The sequence below is a fragment of the Mus musculus genome, chromosome 1 (assembly GCF_000001635.26).
Source record: "Mus musculus strain C57BL/6J chromosome 1, GRCm38.p6 C57BL/6J".
Classification (NCBI taxonomy): Eukaryota; Metazoa; Chordata; class Mammalia; order Rodentia; family Muridae; genus Mus; species Mus musculus.
Window position 1 is genome coordinate 62,799,895 of NC_000067.6, and position 13,410 is coordinate 62,813,304.

The window sequence follows — 13,410 nt, forward strand, 5'->3', positions numbered from 1 at the left end:
CCTGAGGGATGTTGATCTTTAATTTATGAATGATGTCCCTGGAGCAAAGGCAATAGGAACTTGTAGCATTTCCAGGGCTCAGAGGTAGTCAAGATTTGGTGGTGGTGGGGTGGACAGAAAATGGAAATAAAGAGATGGACACCACAAACCCAGAGATACCCTTTTATAAAAGAAACACTCTGTAAAAGCGTTGAGGGTAAGGAGTCTTACTCAAGAGTCTGATCTTGAGTTTCTTGCTCTGCTTGGTTTGGGTTGGTCCACCTCTAGGAATAGTCAGTGATGTGCTTGTGGTAGATGTCCAAATCTGAGAGACATTCTGTAGGGCAGAAGGGCATATGTAGGAAAATTAACTTTCAAGTAGCTTTGAGTTTTTCAATGGGAGGCAAGAATTTGTCACAAGAGGATTTAATATTGCCTCTCGTGTCACCCCAGAGACTCTCTAAAAGGCCGAATGATCATCCTAGATGGCCTTGCAAGAAGACACCTGTCCAGAGGGTCCTCTTTCTGCCACTGCCCTGACTCCTCCTGAGTCCCATCACAACCTAGGCCCTGGATTCAGCACTTTTCAGATATGAAGCCTGTTCTAACACCGCAAAGGGAAGCCTGGCTCCTCAGGTCTCACAGGAGACTGCTAGTACAGATGGCTCGGGGTAGATGTCATTATCTGTCCTCTGCAGGAGCACAAAGCCGAAGGTCCACGATTAGAACATTGTCTGCTTTTCCTGCGCCAGGCACAATTACCCATTTTGTCTAAGTAACATTTGGCTGGCCTAAAACTGTTGGTTCCTGTTAGCACAAGGCAAAATGGAAGCCTCTCAAAGTGTTTATGTCCAACAAGAACCCAGACTCAGTCCACACTTGCCTTCGATGACCTAGGAGGACCTCATGTGCCAGGCTGAATTAAATTCGTCAGGACTTATGTTTTGTTGGCACTACTAAGAGTTTTGGAGCCACTTGTGGGAAGTATTCCACCTTGACCCCAGTGCCAAGACTTATATTAGGAGTACTGCTTCTCCCAGGGAGGCTGGCAACAGTGAGGAGTCAATTTTACACATTGCTCACAGCACTTTCACCAGTAAAACATCCCTGCCTGGTTTGCAGACTTAGTCCAGTTATAAATGTTACCGAGTTATGTTCCCAGGAATCAAGGTCCAGTGTGCCCTGTGCTTGCCCCTACATGGGTCTTCACTAAGACTTAAATGTACATTCTTGCTTCAACCCTGGTCCGTCTAGCCCAGACCTCCAAAGCCTGGCTACGTCAGGGTGATATGGAGTTTATTTTTCTCATGCTCTTTATTGACTGTGGTTATTCTGCACAGACATTGTGGCCTTCTGTACACTTCGATGAAAAGAGGTTCATTTTGAAGTTTTGAGTTGTCTGCATTGTGGCCGCACATCTGAGGCAAGCTGCAGACTGCTAGGTGTGTAGGTGTGGGCTTGGTTTCTCTCTCTCTCTCTCTCTCTCTCTCTCTCTCTCTCTCTCTCTCTCTCTCTCTCTCTCTCTCTAATTGTACAGAGCACTGGGGCTCTCCCAGCTGTAATTTGCCTTTCATCCACTTCAATGATGGCCCAAAGAAAACACAAAACGAATCCAGTCAGAGAGAAGGGGGGTCGGGGGGACAAGCTGACCATCTTAGAATCATCGGGGGATGGGAAGAATTGTCCTGTACAAAGAAGTTAGAAATCAGAGGTGGTGGGGGATTTAATTAAGCTTCACCTCGGTCAGGCACACAGGAGTTTGTGCTAAGGTCCACTCCAACTAGAAATCTAGTTCCTTAAGAGTCCACAAGCTGAGCCCAAGGCTGTTTGCCCTTGGAATCATTCTTATGGCACCAGACCTAACTGAAATGATCCAGGATTTAGGAATTCTCCATAGAGCAGGACCTTAGTTAGCAAGATGGGGGAGGCAGGGGGGGAGATAAAAAAATCTAGAAGGTTCAGGTAACCAGCAGAAGCCATTACTGCCCCAAATTCTATGGACAAGAGACCCACAAGTATCTCTCTTCTGGGGAATGTCATTGCTCGGGGATTGTCCATCAGGACCTTAAAGAGCCACACAATGTAATTATAAATAGTTAATGATAATCTAATGTAAATTCTCATAGGCATTGGACCGGGAAATGAGAAACCTCTTCAGAAAGGCTGAGAACCAGAAGGCCTGGAGGCAGGGCTGGGCATTGGGTGGGAAAAAAACCTGCTCTACTGTGGTAGTTATCAACACCAAACAAGGATGTTGGGGGAACTTTTCAAATGGTAACGGGCAGGTGCTTCTCTCTCTCTCTCTCTCTCTCTCTCTCTCTCTCTCTCTCTCTCTCTCTCTCTCTGTATGTGTGTCTGTGTCTCTGTTCCTGTATTTCTGTCTCTCAGTTCACAAGTGTATATGGCTACCTTTCAAAAGTACAATAATACAGAAAAGGCAATAATTAATTTTATTGTTAACCAATCCCACTGTCCTCCCTGGAAGTGACCACAAAGAGAATTTGAAGTCACCTTTTTATACCTTTATAGATACACAAGTTTGTATCAAATTCTGCGGTTTGGTTTAGCTGCCGTTCATTTTGTTTTACACCAGAATATCACAGTGTCTCTTCTCTTGGCTGGACAGCCTGCTTCTTTTCATATGCCATCTTGAAGATCCTTCCGTAGGCGTCAGGTTTATTCCACCCCTCCCAGTCATATTGTGCTGATATGCCATCACTTATTAATTGTCCCCATTTGTGTTGTCCCTGTTCAGATTATGTCCAGTTTTCTTTTGTTATTTGGTTTGCTTTTTACTGTTAGCACCAATCCTGCAGTGGACATTGTAGACGTTGCCTCTTCAGGGATTCCCATTCACATTTTAATAAACATTGCAAATAAATAGTGAAAGGTTTATCTATGAAGGAACTAGTCTTCATTTGGGAGAATAGCAGAAACTGGGAGACAGCCGTATTTGAACAAGCCACCAAACCTCTGTGACTCTCTAGAGTAGGCACAGTCCTTGCCACAGAAGAGTTGTGCCAGTTTTAGGGAATTTGAAACTCAAGGGATACTTCTAGGACTTGAAAAATATTTTTTTCACTGCCAAGTTGTGGAGAATACAGTCCTTTCCGAAAGTGGCAGCTGTGGCTCAAGTTAATTCTGTCCCTGGGTTCAGCAAAGAGTCCTGTTGTCCATGATTAATGAGTTCTGCTTGGTTTCTCCAAAGAACGACTGTGCTGTGCCTCGTTGTTATTTATTTATGTTTTCTACTGAAAAATTCATGTAAAAATATTCTTTAAGGTCATCGCACAGCATTGTACTGCAGACAGAATGATTCCAGCAACCTCAGGTAGACCCACATGCCAAGAGGAAGTCTCAAGTCCAGATGCTCCCCCAAGGGGTGTTGCCCTGAGAGGAACAGATCTTGTGGGCTGAGAGGAGGCCCTGATCTTTCTTCCAAGGAGGCTCAGGGCTTTGGCAATGAAAGAAAGGCATTGGCAGCAGGGCTGTTCTCTGGTGGGATGTCTCGATATGTAGGCAAATCTGTTTACCCCACAGAGCTCAAGCAAGGAATAGCATCAGGAGGAGAAGCCAAGAGACCTGAGTCCAAAACACTATTTCTAACAATAGCACTGCCTTGAGTTCTATTATATGTGAGACAAGAGAGTCACAATAATATCATATTAGCTCTTAGCATAGGAAACTATGTGTAGGGCCATGTATGTGCCTTGTGGGCTTTATCTTATCTGCCAAAGATCCAGCGTTCCTTCCTCTTGGAAATGGGATTTGAACACTTGACTCAGGAAACAGTCTTGCCAGTGTGAGACCTGATAAGTTCCAGATGTCAGGTACTGCACACATTATCCTATTTTATCTTCTCTTTGCAGTGGTACACTCTTGATCCCTTCTCATAACATCACTACTCAAAGCAGAGAATCCAACCCAGATGAGAGTACACCTCTGCAACTCACTAGAAAGCTACCAGCTCCCAGGATGGTAGGAGTGTGCAAAGCACTTTGAGCTGGATGTGTCCCTGACCAAAATCCTATTGGCTGATGGTCTGCTACTTATTGAAAGACATTTCAGCACCAAGGACCTTTTCATTGCTTGTATTTCCTTATACAATTGAGGTCTAGTAGAAGAGGTGTAATGATTTGGAGAGGCTATTGAGCACCTCTCACTTGCTCCTCTTGGAAAATGCCAACATAAGGAATTGAGAACATAAGGAATTGAGATGGCCATTACATTAGAACCTAGACAAAAGCTAACATGGGTATGTCCAGAGAGCTCCAAAGGAGACACCTCAGTCCAAGCCAACTGTAGACCAAAAGTGTGACCCTACCAATAATGTTCATTAAAACTGTTGGGCCCAGCATTACTTCCTGGATCTGAAATTCCAGATGGGGCCACAGTGCCTCTCTATCTCTCCCAAGGAGGACCCAGTCTCCACCCCTACCTTTGTGCCAAGTGCAGTTCATCTTCAGATTCATCTTCCCCTGACTTGGTGGTCCCTTTTCTTCTCTGATGTCTTCACACTCTCTCTACCATCCTTCTTCCAACACCTTCTTCCAGAAAAATTATAGGTCAGAGTCCTTTACTCAAGGGCTTAATTGGTATTTCCACCAAAGAGAAAGGTTCTTTTCAGAGAACAAATCTAAAGCCAACAGAATCTTTCTGCCGAGACTATAGTCCTCGGCCCCCAGCAAGCATGAATGGAACCTTATTAGCCACGGTAAAATTATATTATTGAGTAACTCATTCTTACTTATGAGAATGTCTGAGCAAAGCCCAACTCATAAGGGGCATGCGTGGGAAAAGAGTAGTAGAATTCATTAGCCTTTTAGAAAATACCCATTTGGTTTTGATTCTTCAGCCTTCCCTCTTGACCATGATTACATCAAACCACTCTACCTGAGTGATGATGTTTCTTCTATGTTTACTTTATGGGTTGGGTAAAAATGTCCCCAAAGGCTCCTGAGTTGAAGGGAGAGATGACAGTCAGGAGGATACTGACTTCATCAATGGGTTAAGCCATTGGTAAGGAATACTGAGCAGGCTATTAGAATGTGGGATGTGGTTGGAGAAAGTGGGTTAATGAGGGTGTGCTTCTGAACGGTGCATCCTGTCCTTCACCACTTCGTGTGTGTGTGTCTCTGTGTGTGTGTGTCTGTTTCCCAATGGCTACCATGAGGTGAACAGCTTTGGCCTACTCTCGCCATGTTCTCTGCCTTCCTGAGAGCCCACAGTGATGGGACCAGTGCCTGCCAACTAAGTCCCATGGAGCCATAAGCCAAAGCAGACAGCTCCTCCTTAGTGTCTCTCAGGCATTTGGTCAGCATTGACAAGCTGACTGGCTCAATACCTCTTGGCTCAGTACCTCTTGACTCAATACCTCTTGACTCAGTACCTCTTGACTCAGTACTTCTTGGCTCAATACCTCTTGGCTCAGTACCTCCTGATTACTGGGACTCAGCGATATAAGAAATGTCAGAAGTCCCCCTAGGAAAAGAAAAATCTCTGGCATATAAATTTAGAAGAATTATTTTCTTTTACATCTCTAGGAATGTGGGGAAAGAGGTAAAACGCTTTTCCCCTGAGATTCTCTATGCCTTCCCCCACCATCATTTCTTAATAGAAACTAGCCAACAAAAGAGTGCAGAGAGCCAATTGCTTGTTGATATACCTACTTTGGGGGATGGGGAATATCTGGCTTTTCAAAGACTTAGTTGGTTTAAAAAAAAATACCAGAATGTTCTCCCTTGACTTGTAAGCCCATCCATATTATAAAGTCTCTCTGGCTGCATTTTTTTTTCTTATTTCCATGCCATTGGTGAGGCTCAGTGGAGACTTCCAGGGCCCGATTGCTCATCTGCCTTCATGCCTGAAGGTGTTATTAGGTCGTTTCACAGCCTGCTCATTTCCAGTTAATATTTCCAAGCCTTTTAAGGGTTTCTTCCTGGTTTTTAACTACGAATAATAGAAAATAATGACTGCATGCAAGCCGACACTCCCCCAGTCAGCGCATCCCAACCCCCTTTGTCTTTTCCTAATGGAAACCACATGGAAAAATTCCAAAACTTGTTGGTTTTTTTTTTTCCGTGACCCTCCATACATTTGGCTGTACCCCGAAAATAATCCATGCTAAAGGATCCTCTGCTGGGCTCTTAAGCTCAGGCCAAACCCAGCAAGAGATGAAGAGCCCTCAAGTAGCCTGACTTTCTAATGCAGATTTGGCAAAGGCTGTAGCAACATCTGAACTTCTGGCTCCTCAGTGCAACTGGGGATGAACAAACTGAATTAGGGAAATTAAGTGTGGTGGGGAGGGAGAACCCTCAGCCAACACTAAATGTGAAACCAAATTAAACATTTTGAAGTGCCAAGAAATATCTCTTTAGTCCTCCATTATTTCTGGTTTATTGAGATCTCAGTGTTGTGCTTCCTGCTGGGGGAAAAATATAAAACAGAATGGCTGAGAGAATTTTCTGAAGACGACTTCCACCTGAATGACCCATTGATTTATCTGGCTGCTGGGTGTGTGTGGGGCAGGGGTGGGGGGAGCTTCAGGAACTTGGAATCAAATCCAGCAACAGCTCTCAGCAGCCCAGAGCATCTCCCAGATAAATCACAGGCTGCGAACAAGGTGCTGAAAATCCATGGCTTGCTTTCAGTCTCTGGATGATTTGTTCAGTGGCTTCTTGTATTTTTCTACCCTCCTCAGTCCACTTCATCTCTAAAAGGGAAGTGTTGGCACCTGGTACCTTCACAAATGAAAGCGTCCAGAGGTTTCCTGTAAGAGACTCTTGAATTCTTTCAAAGCTAGTTGAATGTTAGTGGCTTCAGTAGGCATCAAGACTAGTTTTCTATAAGCTGTTATTGCCCAGCCCTAATTAAGGTGGAGACATAAGAGGGGGCCACGGGGTACCCATTTCATCATGTCCCTAGTCTCCAGTTAACAGCAGCAGTTCCAAAGTCAAACAAGCAAGTGTTGAAAATGTGGAACTTTTTGACTCCCAATGCTCCGTGCTTTCCATGTTCTTTGAAATGACTTAAGAGAAGACAGGGCGGGGTTAAGAAATGATCAGGGGTAGTGTGAATGACAGAACTCTTGTGTTTGGAAGTCCCCTTGTGTATGTCAACCCTCGCAGAAAGGCAGATGATGGGGGCTGAAGAGACAGGTAGCTCAGCTGTTAAGAATGTATACTGTCTTGTCGATGACTAGCTCACAGCCGCCTGTAATTCCAGCTCCTGGAGATGCAATACCCGCTTCTGGCTTTCATGGCCATTCACAAACATGTATCATGCACTCGAACAAGCACACATTAAAACAAGACAAAATGAATCTAAAAAAAAGGAAAAGAAATGTTAATGATGGAATTCCAGAGCAGAGGGGCACAGAGTGAACTCAGAGAGGTCAGGATAGGGAGGGGCTCTGACCTAGGACCAGAGGACCATCTGCTCCTGGCCTGGAGGGCCTGTACACCCATGGAGCCTCTGTTCCAGTACATAGTGATGCTTATGCCAAGTGTTCCTCTGAATGTCTTTGTCCCATGCATTGGGTGGCAAGTCTGGTCTCTTAAGCCCCTGCCCAGAGTTGTCATGGAAGGGCCTCATGGAAGAAAATCAATGTGTATCATGTTCTGAAACGATCCCATGCAAGTGACCCAGGGATGGACTGTCTTACATTATTTATCTGAAAGCAGCCAGCGGTTTGAAGCAGACTGCCCATTCCCCTGGCAACCTTGTGAAGTTCCTTTTACGATGCAGAAAGTACACAGAAGACTGATACTCTCACAGTAAACCATAGCATAACAAGCGGAGAAAGTGAAGGCTGAGAATTTCCTGTTAGAAACTACAGAAAGGCAAACTAATGAAGGCATGCTAACCCCAGAGAATCCCAATTGGGGGGGGCAGGGGGAGACAGAGACAGACAGAGACAGGGAAGGAGGGAGGGAGGGAGGGAGGGAGGGAGGGAGGGAGGGAGGGAGGGAGGGAGGGAGGGAGAGAGAGAAAGAGAGAGAGAGAGAGAGAGAGAGAGAGAGAGAGAGAGGAGAGGAGAGGAGAGGAGAGGAGAGGAGAGGAGAGGAGAGGAGAGGAGAGGAGAGGAGAGGAGAGGAGAGGAGAGGAGAGGAGAGGAGAGAAGAGGAGAGAGAAAGAGAGAGAGAGAGAGAGAGAGAGGAGAGAGCCCTTACTGGAGAGGTTGGTGGGCATTTCCCAGCTTCAGGTAGGAGTGTCAAGGGGTGTCCTGCTGATTAGCATGAGTCTGACAGTATCAGGCAGTACTCCAGGCCCCCTTAGGGAGAAACACTTTCCATTAGAGCAGTCTGCTTGTGACCGGGCATGGCTACTCACCATTTGTGCTGTAGTGCAGTCTGCTAAGCAAGACACTACCATACTTGACTCTTCCAGGATGACTCTGGAGCAGCCCAGAGAGGTTTTAGCAACTAGCTATGGTACCTCTCTTTCTGAAACACAGCATAACAGGAGCTAGGCAAGAACTTGAGACATTCATCTTCCTGTAACTATGGGCTCTTGATCCTGTAAAATGAAGGGAGACCTGAGGAGACAAGGGGACTCCTGGACCTCAGTCGGACTTCCATTGCAACATCAGTGCAGCCAGGGTTTTGTTAGTTGGGTTGTTTTCATTCTGAAATGGAGGCAACTCTGCTGCCTTGGCTGCTCAAACTGTGTTATTTAACTACTTAGCGGCTTTCAGTGATCTGAGTCTGTCTCCTCGTCTCTCTGCTCTGGTTTTCAGCCGCTGAGAGTGGGCAGAGCTCTGCCTCACTGGTAGATAAATGCAAGGTGGGAGATTTGTGAGTCACAAAGGATTGCAAGCCAAAAAAGCCAAAAGACAAATGTGTGGGTGAAAAGGCTCAGATATGATCCTGACAGTCAAACAGATGTGGACATGGAATGCCCCCAAGCCTACCCTGCAGTAGTCTGAACTCTGAAACATCCAACTCCCTGCTCCCACAGCTTCCTAGCTGACAAGGGCCCAGCTTCATTTGCCCAATTCTTCCCCTGGGCTCCAGCAGCACTGTGGGGTCCCCTTTACAAATGCTTCATTTTCCCTTATGCTATTCTGTGCCTTTGTTTCTCAGTCATACTGGTGGATCTTAATATTAGAGACCAGATCTAGTACATCTTTACTACCCAAATCCCTTAGTGTGGTCTCTGGGCACCTAGTAAACCTTTGTAAGTGATAGTTGGCCAATTGGTTAGGTGAGACTGTGCTTTGAGTGTGGTTCAGCCTCCTCTTCCTGGGTGATGCCTAGCATGGAAATCTCAAAGCTCCAAACTTCAGATCACAGATAAAGCCTTTAGAAGATACCATGAAAGTGATGAGCCAGCGAGCCAGCCAAGTCTCTAGACGATCACATCCTACCACTTGGGATCTCAGTCAAGGCTGATGCTTGGTTTCTGTAGGATAGAATGGAGAGGCCGGGGTGATGGCACAGCTGGCATCACAAGTGTAAGGACCAAAGTTTAATCTTCAGAAGCCATGTAAAAATGCTAAGGGTGGTTATATATGCTTATTATCCCAGGCACTGGATATGATGAGACAGATCTCTGGGGCTCACTGGCCATCCAGGCTTGCTGGACTGGCAAGTTCCAAGCCAAGTGAGAGACTGTCTTTAAAACAAAAACAGAAACCATGAAAAGCAAGGTGAAGAATAATATTTGAGGCTATTCTCTTGTTTCCATGTGTGTGCATGCACACACACACACGTGTACACACACACACAAGGATAGAGTAGTAGAGATGTGTGTGGTGATGCAGTGTAGTCCCTAGAGAAACTGAGCAGGTCTCAGCATTCCCGTTAGTCCAGTTCAGTTGGAGTAACCAAGTACACTAGGCCTTGAGAGTTAGCGGCCAGGTTCTGTGGTCAGACTGACCTTAGATGGACTCCACACAGACTCACAGGAGCACAAAGGTTGAAAGAGGAAGTCCTGTGGGTGGTGAGATCTGTCCCTGACCTATCCTGCTGTGTGGCGTGGCTCATTTCACTCTCCCTAGCCTAGCTCACAGTCACAAACACACCTTACCACTAATCATTTTGGATCATCTTCTCCAAACGTTTCTCCCATTGCGATGAGATTCTAAATCCTTGTCATCTCCAACCTGTCCTCGGTTTCCCAGCTGGCTCGGCATCCCGAGGCTGACATTTCTCCCTCCCACACAGCTGCTACCTCACTCCCTGCCTGGTGCTCAAACTCATCCTTCTTCCTGTCTCATGTGGGAGCCAGGACCCCTCCTTCTGGACTTTGTGACAGCAACTGCCCATCCTTCTCTTACCTTGTCTTTGCCAGAACTCCAGAACTCCCTATGCAACTAACTACCTTCTTGCAGCCTTCATCTAAAAACAAAACCAAAAAACCAAAAAACCAAAAAACCAAAAAACCAAAAAACCAAAAAACCCAATAAATAAAAGCATCTCTAGTTTCACTTAGTGTGTGCAACTGAAAAAGCAAAAGGCCAGTGAAAAGCAAAGATGCTTTTGAGAGGAAAATCTCTTAATCAAATACAGATATCAAGAACATGAGCAAGGGGACTGGAGAAGCTGCTATCAAAGTAAATTGGTTTTTGTACAAATGTTCCTTTTATTTGGGTTTTCCCCAGTGTGCTATTCTCTCTTTAAGGCTTGGCGAACAGATGCGCTTTTGAAAATGTTGATTACCTTATCCTTTCCTTGACCCCTTCCCACTCATCCACATTCCTGGGACCGTGATTATCCCAAGAGCAGAGCTGAGCCACCGAAGTGTTCCTTACCTTAAGTGGCCTTTGCTTCTCCAGGTGCGGAATCTCAGCTGGGGCTGAGCAAGCAAGTCCACTGAAACTTAGGAATGGGCCAGTTCTTAGGAAACCGACTCACCAGTCCTCTGCCTCTAGAGATGACAGGCCTAGTAGGAAATGTCCTCACTGTCACTGCCTTATATTTGCTCTTTTCCCTTCAAGACCAATGCCACATTGTCCCTCTGTAGTCTATGATCAGTGGTGGCCTTGGTCTTCTTCTCTGGGGTATGAGATGGAGCAAGGTGACACTCCACCCTCCATGATATTTCATGGTCTTTGACAGAGGCGGAACACCTAAATCAAGTGCAGGGATTGGACCCAAGGTCACTGGTAAGAGCCCCCAAGGTTCTTGCCCATATCTGACTCGCATAGCCTTATCCAGGATCCTGTATCCTCTGCTCATGAAAATGTTAAGACCTATGAGCATTCCATCAAAGTGATTAATTGTCAGGAATGTGAGCTTCTTCCAGCTTCCTCTTGTTTTTCAATACATAATCCTATTTTTAAAAAAGGCTGGGTTGACTTTCATAAGCTCGCTGTGATCCCTGTGACAGACACCACCTGTGTCTTGTCCAATCATCTTCACATCTTCATTCCAAAGAAACAGCCTGCTTTGTGGGGGCCTGGAGAATAATGGGCACCGAGGTAGGAAAGCTGGCATGGCCTGCAGGTGCCAGTTGCTATACTAAAAGCATGCCAGGAACAGGCTGGACTCACAGAGGACTGGCGCCACATGGCAATGGTCCTTTCCGGTGAATCTTGGCAGCTTGTTCCGGTGTCCTTTTCTAGAGACCGATGTGAACATGCTTCAGCACTCTGGCCAGGAATGAAGAAGACTTTTAATATGATTGGAAATGAGTAGATTTCCAGGGCGACAGTGATAGATCTATCCTCAGTTCAGCTCACGGTCAAGGAGATGGTCTCCGATACACGACACTGATAGACAAGATGTTGTTCCATGTAGTCTACAGTTCTTCTCATGGCTGTTTCAGCTCCTGGAGGTTTTAGGTGTCCTAGTCAGCTTGAGACACGGGCAACAATGAAAAGACCCTGCTTTTCACATATTTATCACATATTGGACTATCTTCTTAGGTGTTTTAGCATTTTAGATGGGTAATTTTCGTTGGTTCTGATTTCTACAAGTTGGGCAGTTTTGTGTATAAATCACTCATCTTGTACATTCCTCAAATTATCATATAAAATATGGAAAATATAAAAATATATAAAAAATAAAAAATATAAAAAGATGGGCAATGATCATATTGAAAAATTTCAGAGCAAATTAACTCTATTTAAGCCTGGACTAGTCAGATTGGGTGCCTCTGTTTTAAACGGGGTGTGTGGAAGTGGGGGGGGGTGACAACACAAAAATAGCCTGGGACAGGAAGGCAAGAGATAGCCCCACACACGTGAGAGGGGGACACTGAGGCGTTCTTCCAGTTCTTTCATATTAAGCCCTCTAATGATGAAGTATGACTTCTTGCAGTTGCCATATGTCTTCTTAGGTACATACATATGGGGCGTCACAGTTGGCTACCTAAGTATGTGACATTGTAATGGTGGCTGAGGATGTAACATGGGAGCTGAGAGGCCTTCCTAGAAAGCCCCAACTTCAGCTAGTAATGAACGGCAGCTAAGAGACGAGACTGAGCTTTCCCACCACTGAAGATGTGACCTTCCTCAGTTTGTTCTCTGGTCATTGTTGGAAGAACAGCATGCATGCCAAGTGATCTTAACATGGGTATAGTTCTCTAGACGCTTACCGAGATGCGAGTCGGGCTCAATCAATAATGGTTGGCTCTTTGCCTTGTAGCTGTGATGATAGAATTTCTGATAATTTGGTGTGTTTGTTTTCCCTTTTTTTTTTTTTTTTATTTTCATAGTGGACATCCCAGAAACCCATGGGGGAGAGGGCTATGAAGATGAGATTGATGGTGGGTATTACAATGATTTAACAGATAATCACAAAATTCCAACTTTGGTTATAAAAACGTCAACAAAAATAATGCTCTGGCTATTGGAGGACCTGAATTTAGAACGATCGGTCAGAAATACAAGTGAAAAGGACCCAGAGAAGAATGAAGGAACCATTAATTACCTTGCCAGGGTCAAAGCTCCAGATTTAGAAAGCTTACCGATCCCCTTGGCCTAATCTGAAACAGGCAACTTTCTCTATGGATGGATGTCAAACCTGGGAAATGCCTTCTGAAGTGTAAAGTGAGCCCCTCTCTGCCGTCACTGCTTGACCCCTATCCTCTTTGCTGTCACTGATTGACCCCCATGACCTCCTCCACAGAAAGGAGTGAATTATCTGAACGTGAGCAGTCTCCAGCTATCGTGGACAGCTCATTCCACTGCTTACATGGAAACTGTAATACTAGCCAAGATGCCAGAAGTTGCTTATTGAAGATTTAAGGGGGTTTGTCCACATGTCCCACCTCATATTTTCATATTTATTCCAAGTTCTAGCTTTGCATTTCAAATGCACATACTCTGGAAGCTAATTCCAGAGTCTTGGGAGGGCATGTAAACACATAGGTGTTATTTCTGCCTTCAGCTCAGCAGTGGGCGTGCCAGGCCTGCTCTCTGGGATCCCACTCACAGAGCAACCTCACACCAAGCGTGAACATTCAGGAGAACAGTTGCTTTTCACT

At 45.4% G+C, this 13,410-nt stretch overlaps 1 protein-coding gene across 4 annotated transcripts in view; it reads left to right on the forward strand.

Moving 5' to 3' along the window:
* Nrp2 (neuropilin 2) overlaps nt 1–13,410 on the forward strand; it is a 115,376-nt gene that overhangs the window by 96,578 nt on the left and 5,388 nt on the right. For 2 of the 4 annotated variants that reach the window (NM_001077403.1, NM_001077404.1), the window contains exon 16: nt 12,640–12,690. The exons of the other annotated variants lie outside the window; for them this stretch is intronic. In NM_001077403.1, the coding sequence (NP_001070871.1) occupies nt 12,640–12,690 (51 nt within the window). The remainder of the gene's footprint in view (nt 1–12,639; nt 12,691–13,410) is intronic. 4 annotated transcript variants of the gene reach the window in all.